The 24566-nt window shown below is 45.6% G+C and overlaps 1 protein-coding gene across 2 annotated transcripts in view; it reads left to right on the top strand.

The window, feature by feature from the left end:
- SIAE (sialic acid acetylesterase) overlaps window positions 1-23979 on the top strand; it is a 31499-nt gene extending 7520 nt beyond the window's left edge. For both annotated transcript variants that reach the window (XM_058664042.1, XM_058664043.1), the window contains exons 3-10: window positions 6703-6881; window positions 11180-11318; window positions 14353-14530; window positions 15448-15557; window positions 16101-16234; window positions 21796-21953; window positions 22903-23098; window positions 23535-23979. In XM_058664042.1, the coding sequence (XP_058520025.1) occupies window positions 6703-6881; window positions 11180-11318; window positions 14353-14530; window positions 15448-15557; window positions 16101-16234; window positions 21796-21953; window positions 22903-23098; window positions 23535-23777 (1337 nt within the window). In that variant the 3' untranslated portion in view covers window positions 23778-23979. The remainder of the gene's footprint in view (window positions 1-6702; window positions 6882-11179; window positions 11319-14352; window positions 14531-15447; window positions 15558-16100; window positions 16235-21795; window positions 21954-22902; window positions 23099-23534) is intronic.
- The last annotated feature ends 587 nt before the right edge of the window (window positions 23980-24566 follow it).

The raw sequence follows: 24566 nt of genomic DNA, 5'->3' as shown, positions 1-24566 counted from the left end.
TATCTGGGGTCAGGGGAAAAATAAAGGGAAAAGCCCCACCCAGCCTCCCTCCCATCCCAGGTCCCCGATGTGAGGCATGCTCCGAGGGTCCTGCTCAAGCAGTTTTGATAGTTCAGGAGGTCTGAATTGCTGCCAATCTTGTTCCAATAGCGATGAAATCTATTCAGAATCAACTGGCTGACACAGTCCCTTCATGGTCCCCCGTGACTATTTTAAGACTACTATTTGAGCAGGAGGGTAGGTGGTGATGGGAGGGAATCACGGGTGACAATTGGATGAGCCTTCCTTTTACTCCACGGTGATTGTGAACCTGCTTGTTTATCTTCAGTTCAACTTGGTGCACATCCGTTGAGGGATCATGGTGCACAGAACACTGAGCTAGAAGCCTGGGAAAGGCTGACTAGGACTCTGAATGCTGCCCGTTCTGGAGAGACTCACGGTCTCCTGCTGTCCTCTCACATTGGATAATGTAGGTTTCCATGCTGCTGAGGTTGTTTCACTCTGCAGTGAGTGGTAGATCAGGGAGTGAACATCACCAGCAACAGAACTCAAGGGAAGCAAGTGACTCATGAACTGCTATTGAAATTTTCATAGGAACACTGCTTGCTGTTATGGTGGTAGTAGATTTACTCAACAGACTCAACACATTTGCTTGGTAGAGAATGCTGTTCCAGTGTAAACAGATTTGTAAGTCTGCTTCAATGGGCATTTTACTGTTTTTTTGCCCATAAAACAGAACAGATGAAGTGTTATTTGGAATAAAAGAGGTAGACAGTTAAGAAATCACACAGGGCAGAAAAGGTCTCAAAAGGGATGCTATAGAGGATATCAGAATTAATTTTAAAATTAACTATTATAAATTAATTTTTTAACAATTAATTATTTTGAATATGTTTTTGTACCTGAGAGGCAGGAAGAAAGATGAGGGAGAGAGAAACACACACAGAGAGAGAGAGAGAGAGAGAGAGAGAGAGAGAGAGAGAGAGAGAGAGAGAGAGAATGAGACTGACTGCTGGTATGTTAAACCTCCACGTGGTCGGGTCAGACCAAGCTGAGTGGTGAAGGGACCCAACTACTGTAGCAGTCAGCTGCTGCTTCCCAGGGTGTGCAGTAGCAGAAAGCTGGTGGTTGGAAGGAAGCCGGGGACTTGAATCAGGGTACTCTAACAAGCAATATGGTTATTCCAATTGGCATATTAGACACTAGGTTAGATGCTTATTCCTTGAACACACACATACGCGCACACACAGAGACAACACTCATTCCCATCTCTCCTGATTGTCTCCTCAAATGCCTTCAATGAGCAGTACTGTGCTAAGGTTTGAACCGAGGCCCAAGAACACAGTGCTGGTGCTCTCCGAGGGTGCAGGAGCCCAGTGACTTGAGTGATTGCTGCCTCCTGGGGTCTGCACTGGCAGGAAGTGAGTCAGCAGCTGGGGCTGGGGGATCTTCCCTCAAACACTCCGTCTGGGAGCACACAGGCATTGTAACTGCAAGACTAAATTCTTCTCCTGGAGGGTTGACATCTATTTTAGATTTTGATGAGGATTCTGGGATTTTCAGATAGACTGATTTTCCATTTTCCTCATATCTGGTAACATGTGTTACCTATAATCCTGTAGGTATCCAGAAAGAAGTGATATTGCAGTACACTGATATTTAAGCATTTGAAGAATTAAATCCTAGTGGATGATTATCAGGAACTTCGTCACGCACGGGGCCAGTTCACACTATGTTGTCAGCTGATGCACAGTGCAGTTTTTGTTTGTTTGTTTGTTTGTTTTAAAAGAACCCATTAGATAAGGTCAGGTCAGGATAATCATCCTTTTTATTCGCATGGAGCCAGCTGCTCAGGGACTTGAAGCACATCTGCACCATTTTTTACCTTTCCCCAGAAAGCCTAATACAGTCACGAGAGTGGCCTGTCATCCCCTCGGCCATTTTCTGTTGGTAGGAAAAAGCAGATTCTCCCTCCACTTGAGGGGAAGGTGTAATACAAAGCTGTGACGTCGGGGGATGGGGTCACCCGAGCGGGTATCCGTCACAGCCTTCTGTAGTAACAGGCATGAGCAAGTTTTGTGCGCTGGGAAATAGTTAAGTTTCTCTCCCTGCATTCATACTTGGTGGTGGTGGAGAGGGATTCCAGGTTATAGAGTAGACACAGCTTGCTGAGGGACAGGTCGGTGTGTGCTGGGCTGCTGCTGTAAGACACGGAGCAGAGACAGAGTTCTGTCAGGGAGAAGTGAACAGGGCTGATGCTTTCAGCTCTAGGTTTTTCTTTTCAGGAAGGAAACGGTCCTGGGTACTGTTTCCTTTTCTCTCTTGGCATCTGAGCGTTTGGCAAATAACCTGCAAAAAATAATCAACATCTGTTGTGAATATTAAAAAGGAAGAAAGCACTCTATTGCTAATCATGTCTCTAGAAAATGCTTTTCACTCCCCCCCTCCCCTTTTGTTGAGTTTCTTTATTCTTCCCATTTTGAGATGGGAGTTTCTCAGGGAGATGGATGGAAAACAGAGTTGGAGAGGTCTTCCCTGATGCCCTTGGCTGGAATGTGGAAAGCAGAGCAGCCATCCCAGCAGAGCTGCTGTTAGATAACGTAAAGCCCTGGTTAATTTACCAGGCGTCCTCATCAGTGCAGCCCAAAGCTGGGGCTTATTTTCCGTGACTTTGTCGATGGAGTGCCTGGCACACAGTAATCGTTCTAAGTCACTGTATAATGAAGGAAGGAAATTAACCTTCCCAGATGGTAGTGGAACTCATGTGAGGGAGCAGATTTTAAAAGTGGGATTGAAATGAGAATTTACCTCGGTGCAGTAGTCCAGTGGCTAAAGTCCTTGCCTTGCAAGCACTGGGATCCCATATGGGTGCTGGTTCTAATCTTGGATGTCCCACTTCCCAACCAGCTCCCTGCCTGTGTCCTGGGAAAGTAGTCGAGGATGGCCCAAAACCTTGGGATCTGGTGTGTGTGTGGGTGACCTGGAAGAAGCTGCTGGCTCCTGGGTTTGGATCAGCTCAGCTCTGGCCATTGTAGCTGTTTGGGGAGTGAACCAGTGGATAGAAGACTTTTTCTCTGTCTCTCCTTCTTTCTGTATATCTACCTTTCTAACAAAAATAAAAATAAAATAAATCTTAAAAAAAGAGAATTTACAGAAATATGGCCCTTAATTGGTAAAACATGCTATAAGATAACAAATAATCAGGCACACACAGAGCAGCCAGAGCCACAATCGCAAAGCCCATGAGGATCGGCAGGAGAGCAGCTGGATAGGGGTTTGCAGTGATGGGACCTTCTTGTGGCTGGTGGCTCATGTTTACATGTGGACCTAACCTAGAGGACTCGAGGGCTTCTTTCTTTTTTTTTTTTTCTAATAAATATTTATTTTTATCGAAAAGTCAGATATACAGAGAGGAGGAGAGACAGAGAGGCAGATTTTCCATCTGCTGATGCACTCCCCAAGTGGCTGCAATGGCCGGAGCTAAGCTGATCTGAAGCCAGAAGCCAGGAGCTTCTTCCAGGTCTCCCATGTGAGTGTAGGGTCCCAAGGCTTTGGGCCGTCCTCGATTGCTTTCCCAGGTCACAAGCAGGAAGCTGGATGGGAAGTGAGGCGCAGGGACATGAATCGGCGCCCATATGGGATCCTGGTGTATGCAAGGTGAGGATTTAGGTACTAGCCTACTGTGCCGGGCCCAAAGGCTTTTAAAATAGTTTCTTAAACACACACACACACACACACACACACACACTCTCTCTCTCTCTCTCTCTCTCTCTCTTTAAAAAAATTTATGTATTTATTTATTAGAAAAGCAGATTTACAGAGAATTTCCATTTACTGGTTCACTCTGTTCACTCTCCAAGTGGCTGCAGTGACCAGAGCTGAGCAATCCAAAGCCAGGAGCCAGGAACTTCTTCTGGGTCTCCCATGTGGGTGCAAGGTTCCAAGGCATTGGGCCATCCCGTACTGCTTTACTAGGCTACAGGCAGGAAGCTGGATGGGAAGTGGAGCAGCTGGGACAGGAACCAGCGCCCACATAGGATCCCAGTGCACGCAAGGCGAGGATTTAACCCCTGGACATTTTGCGGGGTCCCTAGTTTCTAAGGACTTCACTTCGGCTAGTCAGGCCTGAATTGACAAACCAAGGATGCATCAGTCCTGGCTGTGAATCATGGCAGCTTTGTGGTTTGTAATCCCACCCCTGCCTTTGGTCTCAGAAACAGTCTTTGCCCGCGCTTCCCTCCTCTGCATACACACTGCTTCCACAGCAGTGATTGCCTGTGGTCTAATGAGAGGGGTCACTGAGTTAGCATGATTGTGACCCTGACCGGTAATAACTTTTCTGTGATGCATTAAGTCTCCCTGGCCTTAACTGTGAGTTAACTACTCCTAACACTTAACGATTGTGTCAGACTTTGTTTTTCTGTAGGGAGAGGAACCACGCTAGGAACTAAAGGAGAACTAGTTCAGAATGAGGTTTTCCAAGATCTCTGAGGAGGTTGAGAGGAAGTTCCCCTGGAAGGACCCGTATTGGGACTGAGATGTAGAGGTGCGGCTCAGGTCTCTGGTGACCCTTCTTGCCCTGGGGGGAGCTTGTCCTCTGGCTGTCCTCAGAGGGAACTGGCATCTTTGTCTAGGCCTCTCTCATCTGCCTGGCTTGAGGCTGAGTGTGAACCCCTAGCTAAGTGGTGACCAGGAATAAATGGTGTAATAGAAGGTGAAGCAGTCATGCTGCCTGATTTCCTGGGGGTTGACCTCCTCATCATGAATGGGTGGACAGAAGGACAGAGCTTCAGGAAGAGGTGTCAGTGCAGGAAGCCTGGAAAGACCTTGGCAAGCCTGGCAAGCCTGGCAAGCCTGTGCGGGGACAGATTGGAGTGTCTGCCTGTTCAGAAGTGGGAGCCATACGGAGCACATCACACCTGTGCGACACAATCTGTACTAGCTGCCCACTGTTTCCAAAACAGTGATTTTTTTTCTGTCTTAGGTGAATTACACATTTAGAATGTTCATGTCTCACCATTGCTGAAAGAAGAATTGTAGTGGACATTTGGTGCAGGGCTTGATTAACCTCTTAGGGATGGGAATAACAAGCTCAATTGACTATGCTTTCCAGAGGAGCAAACCTGCACTGTTTTACTGATGCTTTGGTGTTTTAGGACAATTCCCCCACGTCTCTAAGCAATCCTTTGTGGCTTAAGCTTTTACTAATCTCTCATTATGCATCTGGACTTCTCATGCCTCTGCTAGCTCTTGTTGATTACAAAGAAGTATGCACAGGGTCTCATGCACAGTAGGCACTCCGTGGTATTTCTGTAGTTAGCATTTCCCACAGGTGCTGTAAAAGAACTTTAGACCGCTGAATTTTCAGTTATTACGTCATGAGCACAAAATGTAAGTCAGTTCTTTAGAATTATGTCTAGAATTTTCTAAAAAATTATTTTACAATGTTCATTTCTCTCTTTTTTTTTCTATTTTTCCATTTTAAAAATAGTTATTTTTATTGGAAAGGCAGATTTACAGAGGGAAGGAGAGAGACAGAAAGAACTTCCATCCACTAGTTCACTCCCCAAGTGACCACAATGGCTGGAGCTGAGCTGATCCGAAGCCAGGAGCCAGCAGCTTCTTCCGGGTCTCCCATGCAGGTGCAGGTTCCAAGGCATGGGGTTTTCTTCTGCTGCTCTTCAGGCCATAAGCAGGGAGCTGGATGGGAAATGGAGCAGCCAGGACATGAACTAGCTCCCATATGGGATGCTGGTGCTTGGTGGTGGAGGATTAGCCAGTTGAGCCAATGTGCCATCCCCAGTTTTCCCATTTTCATGCTTTCAACTTTGTTCATGTTATTTGGTTCTCATAGCCATACATTTGCCATTTTGGAAAGTATTTTCCAAATGTTCTCTGAATGTTTTGGCAGAGGAGGTCCAATGAGTACTGGGTGGAGGGTAGGTTGGTGGCTTTAGGAAGTAAGTTGTGAGTTTCTGGAATAGGATCTTGGAGAACTTCTCATTTTCCTGAAAACTTCAACTCTGCAAGAATCACTTCTGGGGGAGTTTGAAATATCTTTGTCACAGAGATTAGTTTATATGTCTCCCGCTGGTTATTATGTATCGGTTTCCCCACACACCTGTTTGTTGACAGGAGAACGCAGAACCGCTGGCAGTGTTTGACCTTCCTAGGAACATGGGAGGAGATGGGCGCTGATGACAAGGGTGATGCCACCAAGTAAGGGGAGGTTTGGGATTCCTGGTGATTTTTCTCCATCTTGTGCTTACATGTGATTGTGTGATTGCAAGTTAGTTTGGGGCACGGTGTAAATCCAAGAGATTAGGTTATGTTAATATTGACAGTTGGATAGTATAACAAGAATTTCTATTTTTTGTTTTTTTTCCAAACTCCCTTGGATTTTAATCTCTGTGTATTTTTGTCTATTCTCATTTTAGATTAAAACTGGGTAATCTTTTTTTAATGTTTTTTTAGAAATTGCTTCTGTTAAAAATAGTGAAGGATTGGTGCAGATTAAGGATAAAAATGCCGCTACACTTGTCAGTTCTCATCCTCTTGTCTGAAATTTGGCCAATCTTTCTAGCTTTGAATTCAGTTTATTTTAGAGACTGGGAATAGACACAAATGAGTGTAACTGGGGCTTTAATTTCATGTAATTAATTTCATGATTGTTAATTCCTTGGAGTTCTGTTATTATTTCAGCGCAATCTAGTAATACCTGGCTGGTGGTACTGGATCCTATGAAACCCGGTGGACCTTTTGAAGTGCTGGCTCAGCAGACTCTGGGCAGCGTGAACTCCACTCTGAGAGTCCACTCTGTCCTCTTCGGAGATGTCTGGCTTTGCAGTGGACAGAGTAACATGGAGATGACAGTTTCACAGGTAATGTGTGGAGTCGCAGCAATAATAAATAAATGTTGATGATAATGAGGAGGAGAAGCAGAAGAGGAGAGCTGTTTCTGTTTGTTGGGTACTTCTCATGCTCAAGGACTGTTCTGGGCTTTACTTGTAATTAATTTGATCTAACAACTTTGAGAGGCTGGCCGTTGATTAGATCCAGCTGTTAACTACCCTGATACTGTCCGTATATTCTGACATACTTCCTTCATAGGTTAAAAAAGCAGAAAAGTTATTGTTTTCCCTAGCTCCTTCTCCAAAAGTGTTTCCTTCCCAAGTTGATATGTATTTTTAAAAATTGGCTTTCACTGTTTTTGAGATATATTTAGATTTTATACTTTCAAATCTCTCTAAGTAGACTGTAGTTTCAGTTCATTTGTCTTTTTGAAAGATTTGTAAAATTGACTCCTTTTACAAACTTAGGGTTTCCTATTTTGCTTCTATAGCTTCTATTCATTACAGTGTATTATCATTTTTCCTTTAAAAAGCATATTACTAAAACAAAAAAGACAAAAATCCCCACATTACCAAATAATGCTGCAAAAATGATCCTACTGTGTCTGCTGTTTAATTTTTCAGTTCACAATCAAAATGCTTGTATTTTTGTCTCTTATAACTTGTATTTTATTACCTTCTATTTTTCACCTTACTTAAATGTAAATGGAAGCTTTGGGGATTGAAATGTTTGTTTAACTGAATTTTGAGGAGGCTTTTATAGCATAAGTGAGTAGAAGCAAAATTGAAGCTTTACCTCTTGATAGAAGAATGGTTTGGGATAGAGGTGGAGTTGCTGTTAATTCATTAAGGAAAACAGTACTTTCCTTAATGCCTTAATTACAGTTCCCTGTTTGCATAGAAAGCCATGGACCAGATCTGTTTGCATCTACACAGTCACTTTTTCAATCGCATTCTGTGCCAGCGGAGCCCAGCCCACTTTCTGTCAAGCTAAAGCAGATTTTTTGATCAACATAAACACATTCTTTCTGCCTAGTGTTTACTCCTGAGCATCTTCTCTATGATGTAGGTGCTACAAGCTCTGGGATACAGGGCAAGAAGACAACAGGCAGCCAAGTGAGATATATATATATGTTTTAAATCATGTGCTTAGTTTGCATGACAAGATTTTAGGTGCTGAAAGTGCCAAACAGCCAGATTTTTTGGTCGGTTAGCAGTCTATGGAACCTTACTTTTTGATTAACTGGATGTTCAACATGACTTCCCACTTATTACTTTTGCTCCATTCTCCTTACAGATTCCCAGCACACACGCATGCACACATTCATACCGGTCTCTCGTCTTTCCTCCCTCACTGTGACTTCTCAGGGTAGATTCGAGTTCCACTATAACCTACCACTCCTCACAGTCAAAGAAGGAAATGGCAGATTGCATGCCCATCTTGTCGTTAGGGTAAAGTGGAATTTTAAAATTGAGTGTTATTTATAACACTGAGTGAGATGTTTATAGGTGGAGAAAAGTCTAAATGTTCATCTGTCGCCTCGTAAGTCAGGGTGGGTCTTAAGATTTGGGTATCTCTACTGAGGTTCAGTGAAAGGCAGCCAGTGTTGAGCAGGAAAGCCATTTTTAAATGTCTCTGCCCTTCCCACCTTCACACTTGACAAGTAGAGAAATTAAAATCCAGAAAGCGACTGGTACCATCATCTTACAGTAGGAGACTCACGGGACCTAGGATGGCTGGTTTCTTTACTGTCATTACCTCAGCCTCAGAGCCCATGTTAGATCCAGTAGTAGCAGGTGAAGTAACTGGCAGAAAATCCAAATGCCTTTTAGTAAGTCAGGTTTCTCCAGTCCTTCAGCACATGCACACACGTACTCACACGTACTCACACATGCCTTGCAGCCTCATGCAGCCCCCGTGTTGAGCTTCTCTGAGAAAGATTCCTGTCCTGTTTTCATTAATTCAAGAATGTGGTAGAAGGTTGCAAAATGAACACCAGTGAGCAGCTGCTCTGATGGTGAAGGGGTCTGGTCCCAGAGGGGGCAGCTGTGGGCTCCCTCAGCCTCCACGGCATTCATGACTTCAAATACCTTGGTAGTCATTTACATCCTGATTTAAATACTTGGGAGAGAAATAATTACGCTGAGGTGTTTGATGAGATGAAATCTGATCTCAGCAGATGGAGTAAGGCTTCCCTTTTCATCAGTGGGGAAACCAAGTGTCATTTAAATGAAAATCTTCTTGAAATCTCTTTATTCCTAAATTTGCTGCCGGTATCCCCGGGGATAATGCTTCCATCAGAAAGGCCTCGGGATACAGGGAGAGGGGAATCGATTTCAGAGGTCATCGTCAGCAGGTATATGGCAGGAATCTTCCCCCCTCCCTTGTTTTTGCAAACACTTCTGTGGCTTTCAAGTTTTGGCTTAAAGCAATGCTCAGACGTGTGTGTTTGCAATGGCAGTTTTCCAGGCAGTGTTTCAGATCCAGTCCCATGTGCTGGTAACAGCACGGGCGAATGCCAGCCCCCTGGACTCCATTGGCCCGGCAGTACTCTGCAGTGTTAGCAATGGATCTAAGTGACAACTAGCATGTTCTTCTCCCAGACTGCCTCCCCAAGCTGGCATTTTGGTGCCACGAGGCACTTGAGCTCCCAGTCGGTGCGGAAGCTTGTGTGGGTGGGGAGAATGGGAGCAGTTTCATCCCGTTTCCATGGAAGCAACACACGATCCTTGGTGCTAAGCGCAGGACTGAATTTCAAGGGAGGTGACTTTTGACAGGTACTTGCAGCCGAAAAATAGTTTCCCTGCCAGGAAACACTGTGCGTGCACCAGGCTGTTTATACTCTTCAGGGTTTATTTCACATGTCGCTCACCAAGCAAGCTCCTGAAGGAACAGGTCTGGTCTGGATTTCCTATGGAATTTTCCCGAGACCATGTAATCTTTGTCTGGAAAAGAAGTAACCTCAACAAAGAGCAGTTGTCACTCAGGGAGGGTTTCAGGCTGTGGCTGCCCCTGGGCCCTGGAGAGCCATTTCATTTGCATCTGTCTGTCTCACTGGCTGCAGCAGGCCCACTGTGCAAAAGATTCAAGGGGCAGCATTTCAGTGCCATGCTCTGCAGGGCACCCTGGCTGCCCCCACCTTCCTCTTGCTTGTTGTGGGCTGGAGGGCCAGCCGTATTCTCTGCGGTGGGTGGGAGGGAGAGTGGGCCAGCTGCACACTCCATGGCGAGGGGCCAATGGAAAGTGTCCCAGCCTCCTGTGCCTCTCTCTGTGGCAGCCGGCTCAGCTGGAACGCTTGTTCCGTGAGGCGAGCGGTAACTAGCTGGGCTCCTGCGAGGCCTTTGTTTTGGCAGAAGATGGACAAGGCTGGAAGGAGACAGAGAGGAGTCAGGAGCACACACACACACACACACACACACACACCCAAAGCTAAGCAAGATAATTCCTGTCTGTGCATTTAAAAACAGAAGAACACATGACAAACCAGGACCGTAGAAAATAGCAACTTGTGTGTAATAAGTTCATTGACAAATGAGGTTTAATAGAGTGCACAAAGATACCCCACCCCAAAGCACATACATTCCTATCCAGAGCAGCCTGTGAGCCAGTCCTGCCATGCCATGCTGCTGGCAGCTGGTAAGCCTTCTGCAGGTGATCTGGGAGAAATGCGCTCTGTCGTTGGATGGACACTTTTCTTTGTTGAAGGCCTCAGGACTATCCTAAACTGGCAATCCTGAATACCACCTTTTACTCTGGCCGTGCAAACTGCTGTTCTTGGGTGGATTACCAGGACTGAGATGAGCATGTGAGCCTGTTGGGACTGATCGAACCATCTTGTATTGGTTCCATCATCCCAGCTCAGGTGTGTTTTTTGAATACGCTTGTGTCGTGTGTCGTGGCTTACCCAGACCTGCCCCTGTGGGCACCAGTTTGCAGAAGGTTCACTGCTGTGACTTTGTTCTCTGAGACTCTTTCCGGAGAAGCTCACGACATTTGAGTTTCACGGTATCACAGTGGTCTGACTGATAGGCGATTCCTTCAGCTTCAACCCACTCCACAGCCCCTCTTGTTTAAGCAGAACTGCTTGTTGAGATCACAGTTTGTTATCTTCCTGTGGTCCTTGAGTATATGACTCACCATGGCAACGTGGCCCTGTGGCCGCACAGGTTGAGATGATTCAGTGCAGCCCGTTACTGGCCGTGGATATTCATTTGATCTCATTATATCTGAGACACAGAAGGCACCCCACAGGTGGTTGACATTTCCTCAGAGGCAGCGGGCTAGTTCACCATCCACTGGGCTGATGACATTTGAATTTCTCTTCTAGATATTTAATGCTACAAAGGAGTTGTCCAACGTGGCTGCCTACCAGTCTGTCCGCATCATGTCTGTGTCTCTGGTCGAAGCAGAGGAGGAACTGGAGGATCTTCCTGAAATTGACTTGCCGTGGTCTACACCCACCGCAGGTACGGGACTTCCTAGATGTGTGCCAATGCTTGTGTAACGGGCTAGCTTCCGAAGTGGAATCTGCAAGCTTGACTTTTGTTCTTGTCCGTTTATTGTTACGAATAGCCCTTTCATTCATTTCTTATCGAGTCTTCATCCCATTCCTGATGGCGACTGCTTTATGTGTTTCCTCCCGTGGCTCCCCTGATGAATCTTTCCTTTTGCAACGAGGAATGGTCCTTCCTTCAACCTGAGTGACATTGCTGAAGTACTTCCCTGTGAACTGTTCCAGCACCAGCACTTTCAATGCCTTACCATCTCTTCTTTTATATCTTAGGGTCTGTTCTTTCCTCCTTTGTCCGCAGAGCACAGCTCTTTATTTCACAGTCACTCAGCGTTGGGACCCGTGCCATCCCCAAGGATACAGCTATGACTAAGACAGATGCATCGTGCTCTCAGAGCTAAACATAACCCATGGCCTTCTCACAAGGCTTCAGATTGTCCCCTTTGCTTTGTTAAACCTTTGGGGAACATCTTTTGTTTGCGTTCTTCTTGCCGTCTTACCATGTATCATTGACAGTACCCTTTGTAATCTGGTTTTGGTTTGTACCTCAGCAGTTGCTGCTGTTCTAACTGGGAGCTCTGGGGACCCCTGCAGCGTGCAGTCCCGAAGACCAGCCCTTTGGGAAACCACAGGTTCCTGCTGTGTGGCTCTTCTGATGCCGCTTTTTCTCACTCTGTTTTATCTCTCTCTGATTGTTCCCTCAGTCCCTTAATTCAAATGTGGTCCCCGTATTCTTTCTGGGCCCTTGACTATCTGTACACACTTTATGTTGGTGATTTCAGTTGGCCTTGCAATTCCAGCGTTAATTTGTTCATCAAATATAGGAGTATCTACTGTGTGCTGTCCAGCATTTTAAGTGCTGAAGTTATAGCAGTGAATGAAACAAGAAAGATCTGTTGATCTCTTGGAACTTAGTTCAGTGTTAAGGAATACAGAAAAAGAGCAATCAAATTAGTAAATTATATATGGAGTCTCTAATGCTGTCCAGTTCCACACTCTTCAGATTTCTTCTTGTAAGAGAATGGACCCGGACATGTTTTTGGGTGACTTCTTTGCTCTATGATCTCTTCTCAATGTATTTTCTGAAATATGGCTCAGTCAGATTTGGATAATATAGTATGCGTATATGTTTAATATAAACTCCCTTTTATTTGAACCCAGAAACCTAATGGATTTGAACATCTTAGGTGGTGTGTGCTAGAGAGACAAATCAATACATAAAGTAGGGAAGGGAGACACTAGGCAGTGTCAGGCTGTGATGAGGTCGCAGTTGCAATTCAGATGGTCGGGGATGTCCCACCTGAGAAAGACATTGCAGTCATTACAGAGAGGAGAGGAAAGGAGAGGAGAGGAGAGGAGAGAAGAGAGACAAAGGTCATATGTATGTTGTTCACTCTCCAAATGGCTACAACAGCCAGAGCTGAGCTTATCTGAAGCCAGGAGCCAGAAGCTTCTTCTGGGTCTCTCACGTGGGTGCAGGGTCCCCAGGCTTTGGGCCGTCCTTGACTGCTTTCCCAGGTCATAAGCAGGGAGCTGGATGGGAAGCAGAGCAGCCAGGATATGAACTGGCGGCTGTATGGGATGCTGGCACTTGAAGATGGAGGATAGGTGTTGGTTCTTTTTCTTCCTCTTAACCTTCCCTCTCGACCTGCCTATTAACGAATCTTTATCCTGGCTTATTGCAGACAGTGCACACACCTTTGCTGATTCTCCATGTGTTCTAGGCATGGAGGATGCAGGAGCAAGCAAGGTAAAGCCCCTGCCCTCAGGCAGCTAACAGTGGACGGGGCGAGGGAAACGCTAAGCAGGTTGGTACTGTGAAGTATGGTGCTGGAGCTTTGCATAGAAGTTTTGGAAGCCTTGGGGAGAGTGTAGTCTTTATTAGGTTTTGCCTTGATCTGCCTCTGATTTGATATTCCTCCTTTAGTGTTAAAACCCTTTCATATGTGCTTACATCTATTAGGGCACTTATTGTATTTTACCATAGATATATTTTTACTTTGCCAGTCTATGAACTCTAGAGAGCTTCCATGTCTCTCCATGTCCCTTTCTTGTCTGTATCTTTACCATCCAGTAGTTCCTGACCTGTCGTAGCTAATCAGCGTTAATTTCTTTGAGACTGGTGGAGTTTCTGCTATTGCACTATCCACTTTTGTGGGGCCAGAATTGTACTAGGTTGGACCTTTCAGGGTGCCAGGCCAGTGGCTTCTATCTGGTATGTTTTAATAAGTAAGTTAAGTTGCTTCCATCTGCTGAATGTGTGTGCCTATTCCTATTCCTAACTTTCTTCTTTTATGGAAATTCCTACACTGGCTACTGGGAGGAGTTACTCGTGGATGAAAAGTTACACACTGCTGAAAGTTTCTATTGCTTTCCTTTTGGTGAAACTTCATGTAATCTGTCCATGTTTGAATTGCTATGGCTATAAAATTGGATTTGAAAACCACATGTGAAAAAGGTACACATTTCTTTTTAAGCTGTTGGAACTAAGTGGTAGTGAGTGGTGGGGAAGATGAGAGACAGGGCAGTGGCTAGCGTAGGAACTGGTGGGCTTCGCACCACTAGTTTGTTGAGAACAGGTGTTAACATTCCTGGATTTCTGCAGGACCGGGAAGGGAGGGAGGAGCTTGCCTAGTGAGTTTTAGCTCTCTAATTATGCACATGGATTATTTTTACTCGGTTGACCATTTTCCTCTGTCCCAGCGTTTTCAGCACTACAGGAAATAATGAAACCATTTAGAACGAAACTCTTCCCAGGACTATAATTTTCCCCAGTTGGGAAATTTTCTTATTAGGGAAAATGTGAAAGAGTTGCTTGGTCTTGAGGCTGTTTCTTCTCCTTGCCTTTCCCTATTAGCCTACTCATGAAAAATCTTAGGAACCTCAGGGAGGAGCCACACCTGTCCTTTTCCCACACCTGTCTAGTTGCTGCCAGTTTGTGTCCATTTGCTTTCCCTCGATTCCTTCTCTTTAACTCTTTCTCTGAACAGGAAACTTGGGCCATGGCAACTTCACGTACATGTCAGCCGTATGCTGGCTCTATGGACGTTACCTGTATGACACTCTGCAGTACCCTGTGGGGCTCATCTCTTCCGTCTGGGGTGGAACACCCATTGAAGCTTGGTCATCTGCAAGGGTGCTGAAAGCCTGTAACGTCCCTAAGAAAGGGTAAGAACACAATCTCCAGGCTGGAGGGAAGCCTGCCAGGATGGGGACCCTGGTCTCCCACGGGGAGTTGAGTATGAGAGTACTTCCCAAAGGTCATGAAAAGTGGGAGTAAATGATAGTAGATGGGGCTGGCGTGATGTCCTAGCCACTTCAAGAGCCTGGCTGCTTCACTTCTGACCCTGCTTTCTGCAAATGGCCTGGGAGGAGCAGCAGAAATGCTGAGCCCCTCTGAAGCCAGGAGCCTCCTCTGGGTGTGCCACATGGGTACAAGGGCCTGAGGATTTGAGCCACTTCTGCTCTGTCTCAGGTCATAAGCAGGGAGATGGATCAGAAGTGGAGTTGTTAAAAAACAAATTATCTCCCACGTGGGATGTTGATGCTGTAGGCAGAGGATTCGCCTGATGAGCCACTGCACTAGCATCATGATGTGGGTGTTCTTTTCACAATGGCTTGGGGAATAAATTCACCCATTTGGGGACATATTCAGGATTTTATGCTTTTTGACTCAGCAGTTTCTTTTCTGGGAATTTACTGTGGAAAAGTAAATGTGTGTTTGTTGCTTAAACATCCAGAAGTTTAATAAAGCAGTTGAAGTGATCATCCTTTGATTCTGAGTCCATCGAATTTAGCACCTGTTGAGGAGACTGAGAGTAAACACTCCCCCCTGCCCCCCTCCAGCCTTGACTACCTTCTCTGGGAACTGACCTGGTCCACTCCGTACTCGCAGGCAAGAACCTGGAGATCAAATTCAGAGGCTGTTAATGTGTTCTGAGCGCAGCAGGGCAGGTCAGTTTAGTTTGGTGTGGCTTTCGTTAGAAGCCGGTCCCCAGAGGGGTGGGTAGACACCTAGCTTAAGAGATCTTCATTTGATCTGCAATTGGCTTTCTTGTGATACTTTTGCATCTTACTGTTTGCAGGTATGTCTCACCAGACACTGTGTCTGGTCCTACAGAGCACTCCGTTCTCTGGAATGCCATGGTTCATCCACTGTGTAATATGACCCTGAAAGGAGTGATATGGTACCAGGGTGAGTGCTCCACCTGCTGTCTCCATTTTATCAGTTAGCTTAAATTGCATAAGAAACCATTCTAGAACTTGTGGCTTGAAACCACCATCATTTTATTTATCTTACTCTTCTATATTTAGCAAGGTAGTTTTTCTTTCTAGGTTAGATATCTAGGTTAGATATCTCTTGGGACCACGTACGTGTCTTAGGCACCTGGTAGGTTGTCTGGGGTTTGGATGCCAGGAATGAACTAGGGCTGTTTAGTAGGCACCAAGGTTCTCATGTGGCTCTCATCCTGCTACAAACTAGTTGGAACTCAGTTGACATGGCACTCCCAGGGTTCCAAGGGTATTGAGAGAGAGGGAGAAAGAGAGAGAGAGAGAGAGAGAAAGCACAGAGTTGAAGCACTTTTCCAAGCCTCTGCTGGCATCGTGTTTACTGATGTCTGATGAGCCAGTTGAGAGGGAGTGTGGGATGGAACAGGGCATGGACAGAGGGAGGGGGTAAGGTGTGGCTTCTATCTCAGTCTGTCCAAACCCCTCTCACAGTGCTGGCTATTTTTAGGGGAATCCAACATGAATTATAACAGGGACCTGTACAATTGCACGTTCCCTGAACTCATTGAAGACTGGCGTCATAGCTTCCATCAAGGCTCACAGGGGCAGACGGAACGTTTCTTCCCATTTGGATTTGTCCAGGTATGTGTGCCGAGGGGGAGAAATGACCAGCATCCGTCAGTGTACTTTGTGTCCTCACGATGTGCTGGTCAGCAGTGGAATGCAAGGCTTCATTCATCCCAGCTCAACAATGCAATGGGTGAATTTTCAAGAAAATGGTGAAGAATAGCTTCTTGTAATTTTTTTTTGAAAACAATTATTTATTTATTTGAAAGTCAGAGACATTGAGAGAAATTCCATTTATTTGTTTACTCCCCAGATGGCTGCATCAGGCCAAAGCCAGGAGCGTCTTGCAGGTGTTGCCACGTGCGTCGTGGGGCCCACGCACTTGGAACACCTCCTGATGCTTTTCTCAGGCTTAGCAGGGAGCTGTGTTGGAAGTGTGGCAGCTGGGGCTCCAAGTGCTGTGGGATACCAGCATTAGAGGCAGCTACTATATTTGCTGTGCCACCATGCTTGTCCTGATACTTCTTATTTAAAATGTTACAGTTCCTTGGAAAAAATATCTAAAAAAATACGAAAACCAAAATCCAAAAAGCTAAAATGTGGTTAATTTTACAGTCCAGAAATAGTCTTTTTCTGCTTAGATGTGTTTGAAATAAGATCTATGCCATAATACTGTACCTTATCTTACTTTTAAAAAAATTACGTTGTGAATATTTGTCATGTCACTAAATACTAATCTTCAACACAATTTATAATGATTACAGAGTTTTCTGAAATATGGATGTACTATAATTAACGAGTTCATGAATACATGCTTGTTTTAAATGTTTTGTTTTTACAAGTATAGTGTGTTTATATTTTTTGTAGCTAAGTCATTATACATATGCTTTATTTAGTTCCATAAGTTTCTAGGAATGAAGTTTCTATATGCTTTTTTACAAGCATACCTTTATAAAGCTTTGGACCTAATGAACCAGCCATTTCTGTAGAATCTTATGAACTTGGTAACTGTCTGCAAAGAAGTCCACTTCCTCACACCCTCCCTCACTTGCTAACATTTCTTCCAGTCACTACATGGATGTGCTACATTCTCGCTCTCCCTCTGGGCAAGGCCCTCTCTCAGACCCTCCAGGCATTCCTCAGCCTGGGTGTTAGTTAAGAGACTTCTTGTTGCTCTTCCAAGTTTAGGTTAGGTGCCTGGGTTAGGTAATGATCTTTCTTCTACCTTCCACTTCCCCGTTTTACTTTCACATAGGTGTTGCACATGGCCAGGTGATTTTCTCTATCACATTTATATCCCTGGGTACCACACTGGTGACCAGCCTTCAAACAGTGACTTAACAATGGGAAAGAAAGGCTCTCTTCTTGGCCCTGCATCGAAGGAGTGAACATATTTGACCATGCTCCCAATTGCCTTGCTTCCTCCTGTTTATCTGGTCTTCCTAGGCACTAGACGTTTTGGGGGAGTTTTCTGAACCAGAGCAATGAGCTAGGATAGACTTAGAGCGGAGCTGCAGGGCAGTCAGTGTTTGAGTGGGCCGTGGGCTGCTGCAGACACCGGCCTCGGCACACCCCCAGACGTCTCCTGCCTGTCACGCTCCTGTTTCCCCGTGCTACTTCACCATAACCTTATTTTCGAATAAAGACGTTTATAGATTTCCTTTTTCCATTGGAAATGCCTTTATGATCCTATCTTACATTTGTTTTGACTTTGAAACAAGATCATTCTGCTCATTATTTTCAACATAGCAGCTCCTGTCACCAGTTACGTGTTGCTGTTGGTGGAAACTACATTTCTACTCTGTTCCCACTTAGCCTATGTAGGTGGTGATTTGAATGTGACTTTAGCCAATTCAAACCCAGAATGGAGATTATGCTTTTGTTTTTCTAATGTTTTATTTTTTAAGATCATTTATTTGAAAAGTTGAGTTACAGAGAGAGAGAGGGAGAGATAGAGATTAGATGGATAGAGAAAGATCTTCTGTCTGCTGATTCACTCCACAAGTGGCCACAACTGCTAGGTCTGGGTCAGACTGAACCCAGGAGGCTGTACTCCAGCCAGGGCTAGCATTCAGGCCAGCCCCCGCTGCCTTTCCAGCACATTAGCAGGGGGCAGGACTGGAAGCGGAACCATTGGGATTCTAGACCTTGCTTCTAGGGGATGCTGGTATTGCACGTGTGGCTTAACTGGCTGTGTCACAATGCAGGCCCTCTGTGAGAGTGTACCTGCATGCTCTTGTCTGTACCATGCACTGTATGAGGTACTAGGAATTAGGGCCTATCAGCAAGACCACAGTTTATAAGTTCTGGGCCTTAGCTTTATAATATCTAACAAAAATATGCTTGTTCCTTGTGGAAGCCTGGAAGTATGAATCTCCCTTGCGAGGGAGTGTCCAGTGTGATGACATAATGGGTCAGGGCGTGCCTGTGGAATGGGACTGCCTGGTTCAGACACTTCGTGAGCTATGTGGTTTCGAACAAGGCACCACATTTCCTTGTTGGTTTAAATATTAGTGGTATAATTCCATGTAGTCTTGAACATGCCAGATAATGTTAGTATTTGTTATTATAAATGAGAGAAAAAAGAAAATCTGGAGAGACGAGTGGTTTGTGAGGCAAGATGAAGTGGCTTTGTAGAAGTGTTGGGTTTGGGGGCCTGTTATGTCAGCATCCCATATGGACACTGGTCCGGATCCTGTCTGCCCCATTTCTAATTCGGATCCCTGCTCATGGTCTGGGAAAGGCCATAGAAGATGGCCCAAGTACTTTGTCCCCTGTCACCCACATGGAAGACCTAGAGACCTGGGTGAAACTGTTGGCTTTTGGCTTGTGCTCCCACAGCCCTGGTCATTGTGATAATCTGGGGAGTAAGCCAGTGAATAGACAATCTCTGTATCTCTTCCTCTCTCTGTAACTCTGACTCACAAATGAATAAATGAACAAATATTTTTAGAAAGGAAAACATTAGGTTTGAAATGATGCTTTGCAATAAGCAGGGCACATAGATTGGACTTGAACTCTGTGGAAAGGCTGGCGATGTGGTTCAGAGCTGTTGCTAGAGAGGTGACCAGAAGCATGGGAGAGAAGATGGGAGAAGTATGCTTTTTCTTTTTTTTAAAATTATTTGAGAGGCAAAGGAGGAGGGCAGCATGCACTAGCAACTGCCAGTTACTCGCTAGCTCCCTCGTAACAGGACTGCATGCTGAGCAAGCCAAGACGTCTCCCACGTGAGTGGCAGGAACCCAGTCACTTGCGTCATTGCCTGCTGCCTCCCGGGGCCTGCACTGCCAGGAGCTGGAGCTGGGGACCCCACTCAGACGCTGGGCACAGGACAAGGGTGTCTTAACCCCCTAGGTCTTAACCCCCATGCTCACCCCAGGAGTGTACATTTCAAACAGGAGTTTGAAGGAACAGTGGCACAGACTACCAGCTGCAAGCTATTTGCAAAATTTCCTGAACGTAGCTGAGTTTTATATTCCTTAGTTGATCTGTGCCTTCATTAATTGCAGTATTTTTATTAATCATCGTAGAAGACTTCCTCTAGATGTATCTCAGATTAGAAAAATGGTAGGAATTTTTATTTGGGTATGGGATGTACTGGTGCCCCCTTGTGTCCAGTAAGTAACAGTGCAGGTCAAATAAATGGCTGCAGGAATTTTCAGCAAACTGCCATTTTGAAAAACTTCCCTTGGTGGGAGGGACTGTTAATGAATTCTCTTTGCTGAGCTTCAGCCGCGTACTTAGCCCAAGGTTCTCCGGTGGCTCTGTGTCTGTGTTCCCTATCGTGATCTCGCTGGTGAGCATGGTTCTCTTAGCCACCTGGGTGTTGTGTGGGAGATGTGGGGGTATCTCTCTTTTTTTTTTTTCTAACCACTGGTTTTCCTGAGATGCCATAGGGTAGCCACAGCACCTTTTACAATGTCATACAATAGGACTGGTTTGCACTGGAAATTTCCAGTAAGAATTGGAAATGTCCTCTTAGTTCCGTATTATAGCCAAGGCTCCTTTCTGCTATTACCGCAGATTGTTTCTAGTCTTTCTGGAGTAAGTGGAGAAGTTGGAAAGCACCCTTGATTTAGGCTTTGCTTGGCCACTTTTGTAAGGATGATGTTGGGTGCAAGTAGTCAGACTGTCTGTAGCTCCTCTGGTAGGGCTTGACTTTGGGAAGTGGATCAAAACCCAGACCTGCCCAAGTTTGTAATCTGACTTACTGCCAGAACATGGCTTGTAAAGGAGAGATAACAGGCTGATGCTCATTGGATGGAACTAGGGCTAAGAATAAACTGTGAATCAAAGAAGAGGGTGACGTCAACATCAGGAAAGTAGGGAAGGAATAGTGGGCCAGGAACCAGCAGCGTTTCCCTGCTCTCTCACGTGGGTGGCTTGGGCCCAAGCACCTGGCCCATCTTCTGTTGCTTTCCCCAGGCCATAAGTGGGGGGCTGGATTGGGAAGAGAGCAGCTGTGACTTACACAGGCACCCACATGGGATGCCAGGTCACAGGTGGTGGCCTCACCCACGATGACACATTGCCAGCCCCTGTGTTTTTATTTCTTGCATGCAAATCTATCCCAAAACATAGTTGTGAAGTACTTTTCCCAGTTAGCAACTGCTATGTAAAAAGCTGCATTACCTATGACATAAAATAACCATTTGATGCCACTTTTAGCTCCCCTGTCTGGGGATCTGAGCACTAGGTGCTGTGGGCTGCACTGGGGTCTTTTATATCTCTGTGCCAGAGGAGGCTCTGCTGCCTCCACTTGGGGTTTGGCCTGAGTGGGCTAGACAGCAGCTCTAATGGTACATGAAAATACAAATGTTCTAAATAAGGTCTCTTGCAGCCTAGGGATGCAAGAGACACAACACAGCGGCTTCTATCAGCAGGCCGCAGGAAACCATGTGGCTGAGAGCAGAATCAGGGGTTGGGCAGTGTACCCATTTTCTTCATTGGAGGAACTACAGAGCCACATGGCAAGGTGAATGGGGAGTTGGGACCCTGCATATAGCTTACTACACACTTGTTGCTGCTTGTGTGTGTTGAGTAGCAGGGCTCAACTGGGATGGTTCGTCTATGCTCTGTGCTTGCTCGTGAGGCTGTGCATTGAAGAGAGGAGCAGGTTTTACATGCCTGGCCCCTTCATGGGGATTGCTGGCACCCAAGAGCCTCTCTGTGATCTTTCCATTTTCAAGGCCTCTCTGCAGGGAGGTAGTGGGACCTGTGTTGACATGGCCTGTGCAGGTTCCAAGAGAAGGAAAGCAGAAGGCAAGGTGAAGGCAGAAGGTGCAGAGCATTCTTTGGAATAAATCAATAATAATAATGGTTACTTTAAGCCATGGGTATTGTGGTTTGTTACATAGCTAACTGGGACAAGCCCTTCGCACAGCATTTTCTGGTGCTGGCCCGCAATCAATGGGAGAACAGAGCCCACCTCTTGAGGACGGGCGTGGCAAAGCTGCATAGTGAAAGGACACCGAAAGAGGTAGCTGGTTACTCCATTTTAGCACAGAATCTGAATAGTAATGGGCTCAGTAAACGCTTGTTGAGTGAGCCTTTGATCAAATGGGTGAAGCAGAAGCAGAGTGTGCGAGCGAAAACTCCAGGGCAGGGTTCTAATGCAGTGACTTCTTACTTCCTAGTTGTCTTCATATTTGCCTGCACCCAGCCCTGATGAAGGATTTCCCGACATCCGCTGGCACCAAACAGCAGACTTAGGCTACGTCCCCAACGTCAAGATGCCCAACACTTTTATGGCTGTGTCCATCGATCTTGGAGACCGGAACTCACCTTACGGCAGGTACGGTGGCTGGGTGGCCTTGGCCTGCAGTGCCCACTGTTTGCAATCCCTCACTTTGCGTTTGCTTGTTGAGGGGAAAGCTTCGGCCAAGCATTAGGATTTAGAAACATGGTGTCAACCGTTTTCCCTGGAATGTGTTGTAATTTCAAGCACCGTCTCCATATCTCTGTGCCCTGATGTAACAAAAGTGTATTCCTTGCTCAAGACTCGCAGAGACTTTGCTCAGGTACCCTTCCCAGACCAGAGCAATAGGAGCTCCAAATGGATCTGTGGCTCTGAGTTACCCAAAGTCTCATTTTGACACTTAATGCTTTCTTTGGGAGTAACCGAAGCCGCTTTTGCACACACTGCATTGGCTAAACCCTATCACCTAGCCATGGCCTGCATTAGTGAGAGCAGGAAATAGGGGCATCTAGCCTGAGGAGTGGAGTGTTTCTGAACAGCTCCAGCAAGTGCCATGTACGGCTGTAGCATACAGGAGACTTCGGATATGCAATGTAGCCTGCCATAGCTTGTCTGGGGAATAATAGGAACTTGACAATATTTGCTAAGTGAACAAATACAAGCTGGAGGGGACCAAATCATGAACATCGGGATCAGGTGACACATGACTGCAGGATTGGGAATAGTTTGTGAGTTAGCTCTCCTACGTTGATGCCATCATCTCTTTTCCCTCCCACCTTCTCTGCTGCTACCTAATGCTTCCTTCCAAGCCGTCTGTTGTTTCTAGGATCCAGCCCGTAGAAGGCCCAGAGTGCTGTCTGTGCTGTTGCCTCTTTTAAGTTGATAGTCCAGTGGGTTTTACTCTTGCCTTCTTGAAGGGTGCTTTCCATAATGTGTGTGTGTATATATATATATTATACATATATTATATGTATATATATATTTTTTATCAGTATGGATGTTGTTAAGCTCAAACCCAGAGCACCCTGCCTGCTCTGTCTTGCAGTGTCCATCCTCGAGATAAACAGACCGTGGCCTACCGGCTGCACTTGGGGGCCCGGGCTATGGTGTATGGTGAGAAGGATTTGATTTTTCAAGGACCATTACCTGAGAAGATAGAATTCTTGGCCCACCAGGAGTCGATCAACCTCACATATTACCAGCAAATCCAGTTACAGAGGCAGGACAACAACATATTCCAGGTGAGAAGAGCAGAATAGTGGTTCCTCCTACGCTGGGCGGTCAGGAGTCCCCCAGGCGTCCCTCCTACCACAACATTCTCCTGAGGCTTGATTGAACTTTCTCTAGAGGGTAGGGGAAAGCAGCGGCTATTTATTCATTAGCTTAGAGACAGGATTTTTTTTTTATGATTTAAAAATTTTATTTGATTCTATAGAGAAGAGAGACAGAGGGAGGGGTGGTACACACTGGTTTACTCCTCAGATGACCAAATGTTATGTTTATTTATTGAGTGAAATTATTTACCTAATCACATTATCAACCCAGGGTCAGGTTTATTCCAGTTACATAAGTCCTCGGGAAGGCCCTTCCATTCCTTCCAGTGTGTCTAAAAAGGCAGTCCCCAGTTGCCTGGAATGTCCCCTAACCCAACTGTTGTTTTCTGACTCTCTTCATTAGATCTCCTGTTGCAGTAAGCATCAATGCAAGTGGCTTCCAGCTCCCATGAGCACGTTTTCCAACTGGACCTTGACCTTGAATATGAAATCCTGTGGTGGCTCCGTGGTTGCTCTTCGCTATGCTTGGGCCACTTGGCCTTGTGAATATAAGCAGTGTCCCATATATCACCCAGAAAGTGCCCTGCCTGCACCTCCCTTTATGGCTTTCGTTAATGGACATTGGGGTAGAGTTGCCAGAGGATAGCTCCTGTGTGCTCAGCTCTTAGAGATCAGGTGGATCCTTTAGGTGTTGGCCCTCAATTTAGATTATGAACTGGTTAAGTTATTCTATGGCTGGTTCTTTATTGAGGTGAGCCAGGGCTGGTGGGCAACTTAAGATGCTTGTCTTTTGTTCCCACTTAGTCATTCACTTCCCTTAAATTATTAGAAGTGAAATGTCTAGCTTCTATTCTTGTTTTCTTTTGGACGTATGGAATCTCAGGGTTGGAAGACTTTTACAGGTCCTGTAGGCCAGCTCATGTCTGTGTTCGTTATAGAACCTCCGATAGGTTGATACTGAATTGCTGTATGAAGTTTCCATCCATTTTAAGCCTTCTAATAATTTTTCCCTATGTGGAGCTAAAATCTTCTGGTGAAACTTTACTACAGAATGACACCTTTTTAGTTAATTGAAGACAGACATTTATGATTTTCTACAAGCCAAAACCAATTCTGTTCTTTAAGTCTAAATAATACTGTGTTTAAAACACGGAACTAAGGGGACTTCTGAGGGTGTGGAGGAAGCATCAGGGGAGGGAGGCGAGTGCAGGACCTTGGGCTGCCAGTGGCAGGGGGCAGGGCAGACAGCGAAATCAAGGGCACAGAGCTACAGTAGTTCACAGTTAAAAATGAGGCCCTGAGTCTGTAAAGGTAAGGAATTTAAGGGCAGACCAGATGGGAAAAAAACATGCATCTGAAAGCTACGTGATAAGCATGCACATACTTACACATTATATATACAAGACAGATATGAAAGGGGTTTTGTTAAGACTCA

Source organism: Ochotona princeps, chromosome 4 (assembly GCF_030435755.1).
Source record: "Ochotona princeps isolate mOchPri1 chromosome 4, mOchPri1.hap1, whole genome shotgun sequence".
NCBI classification, from domain to species: domain Eukaryota; kingdom Metazoa; phylum Chordata; class Mammalia; order Lagomorpha; family Ochotonidae; genus Ochotona; species Ochotona princeps.
Note: the sequence above shows the minus strand (reverse complement) of the source record. Positions and strands in the feature narration are given on the sequence as shown.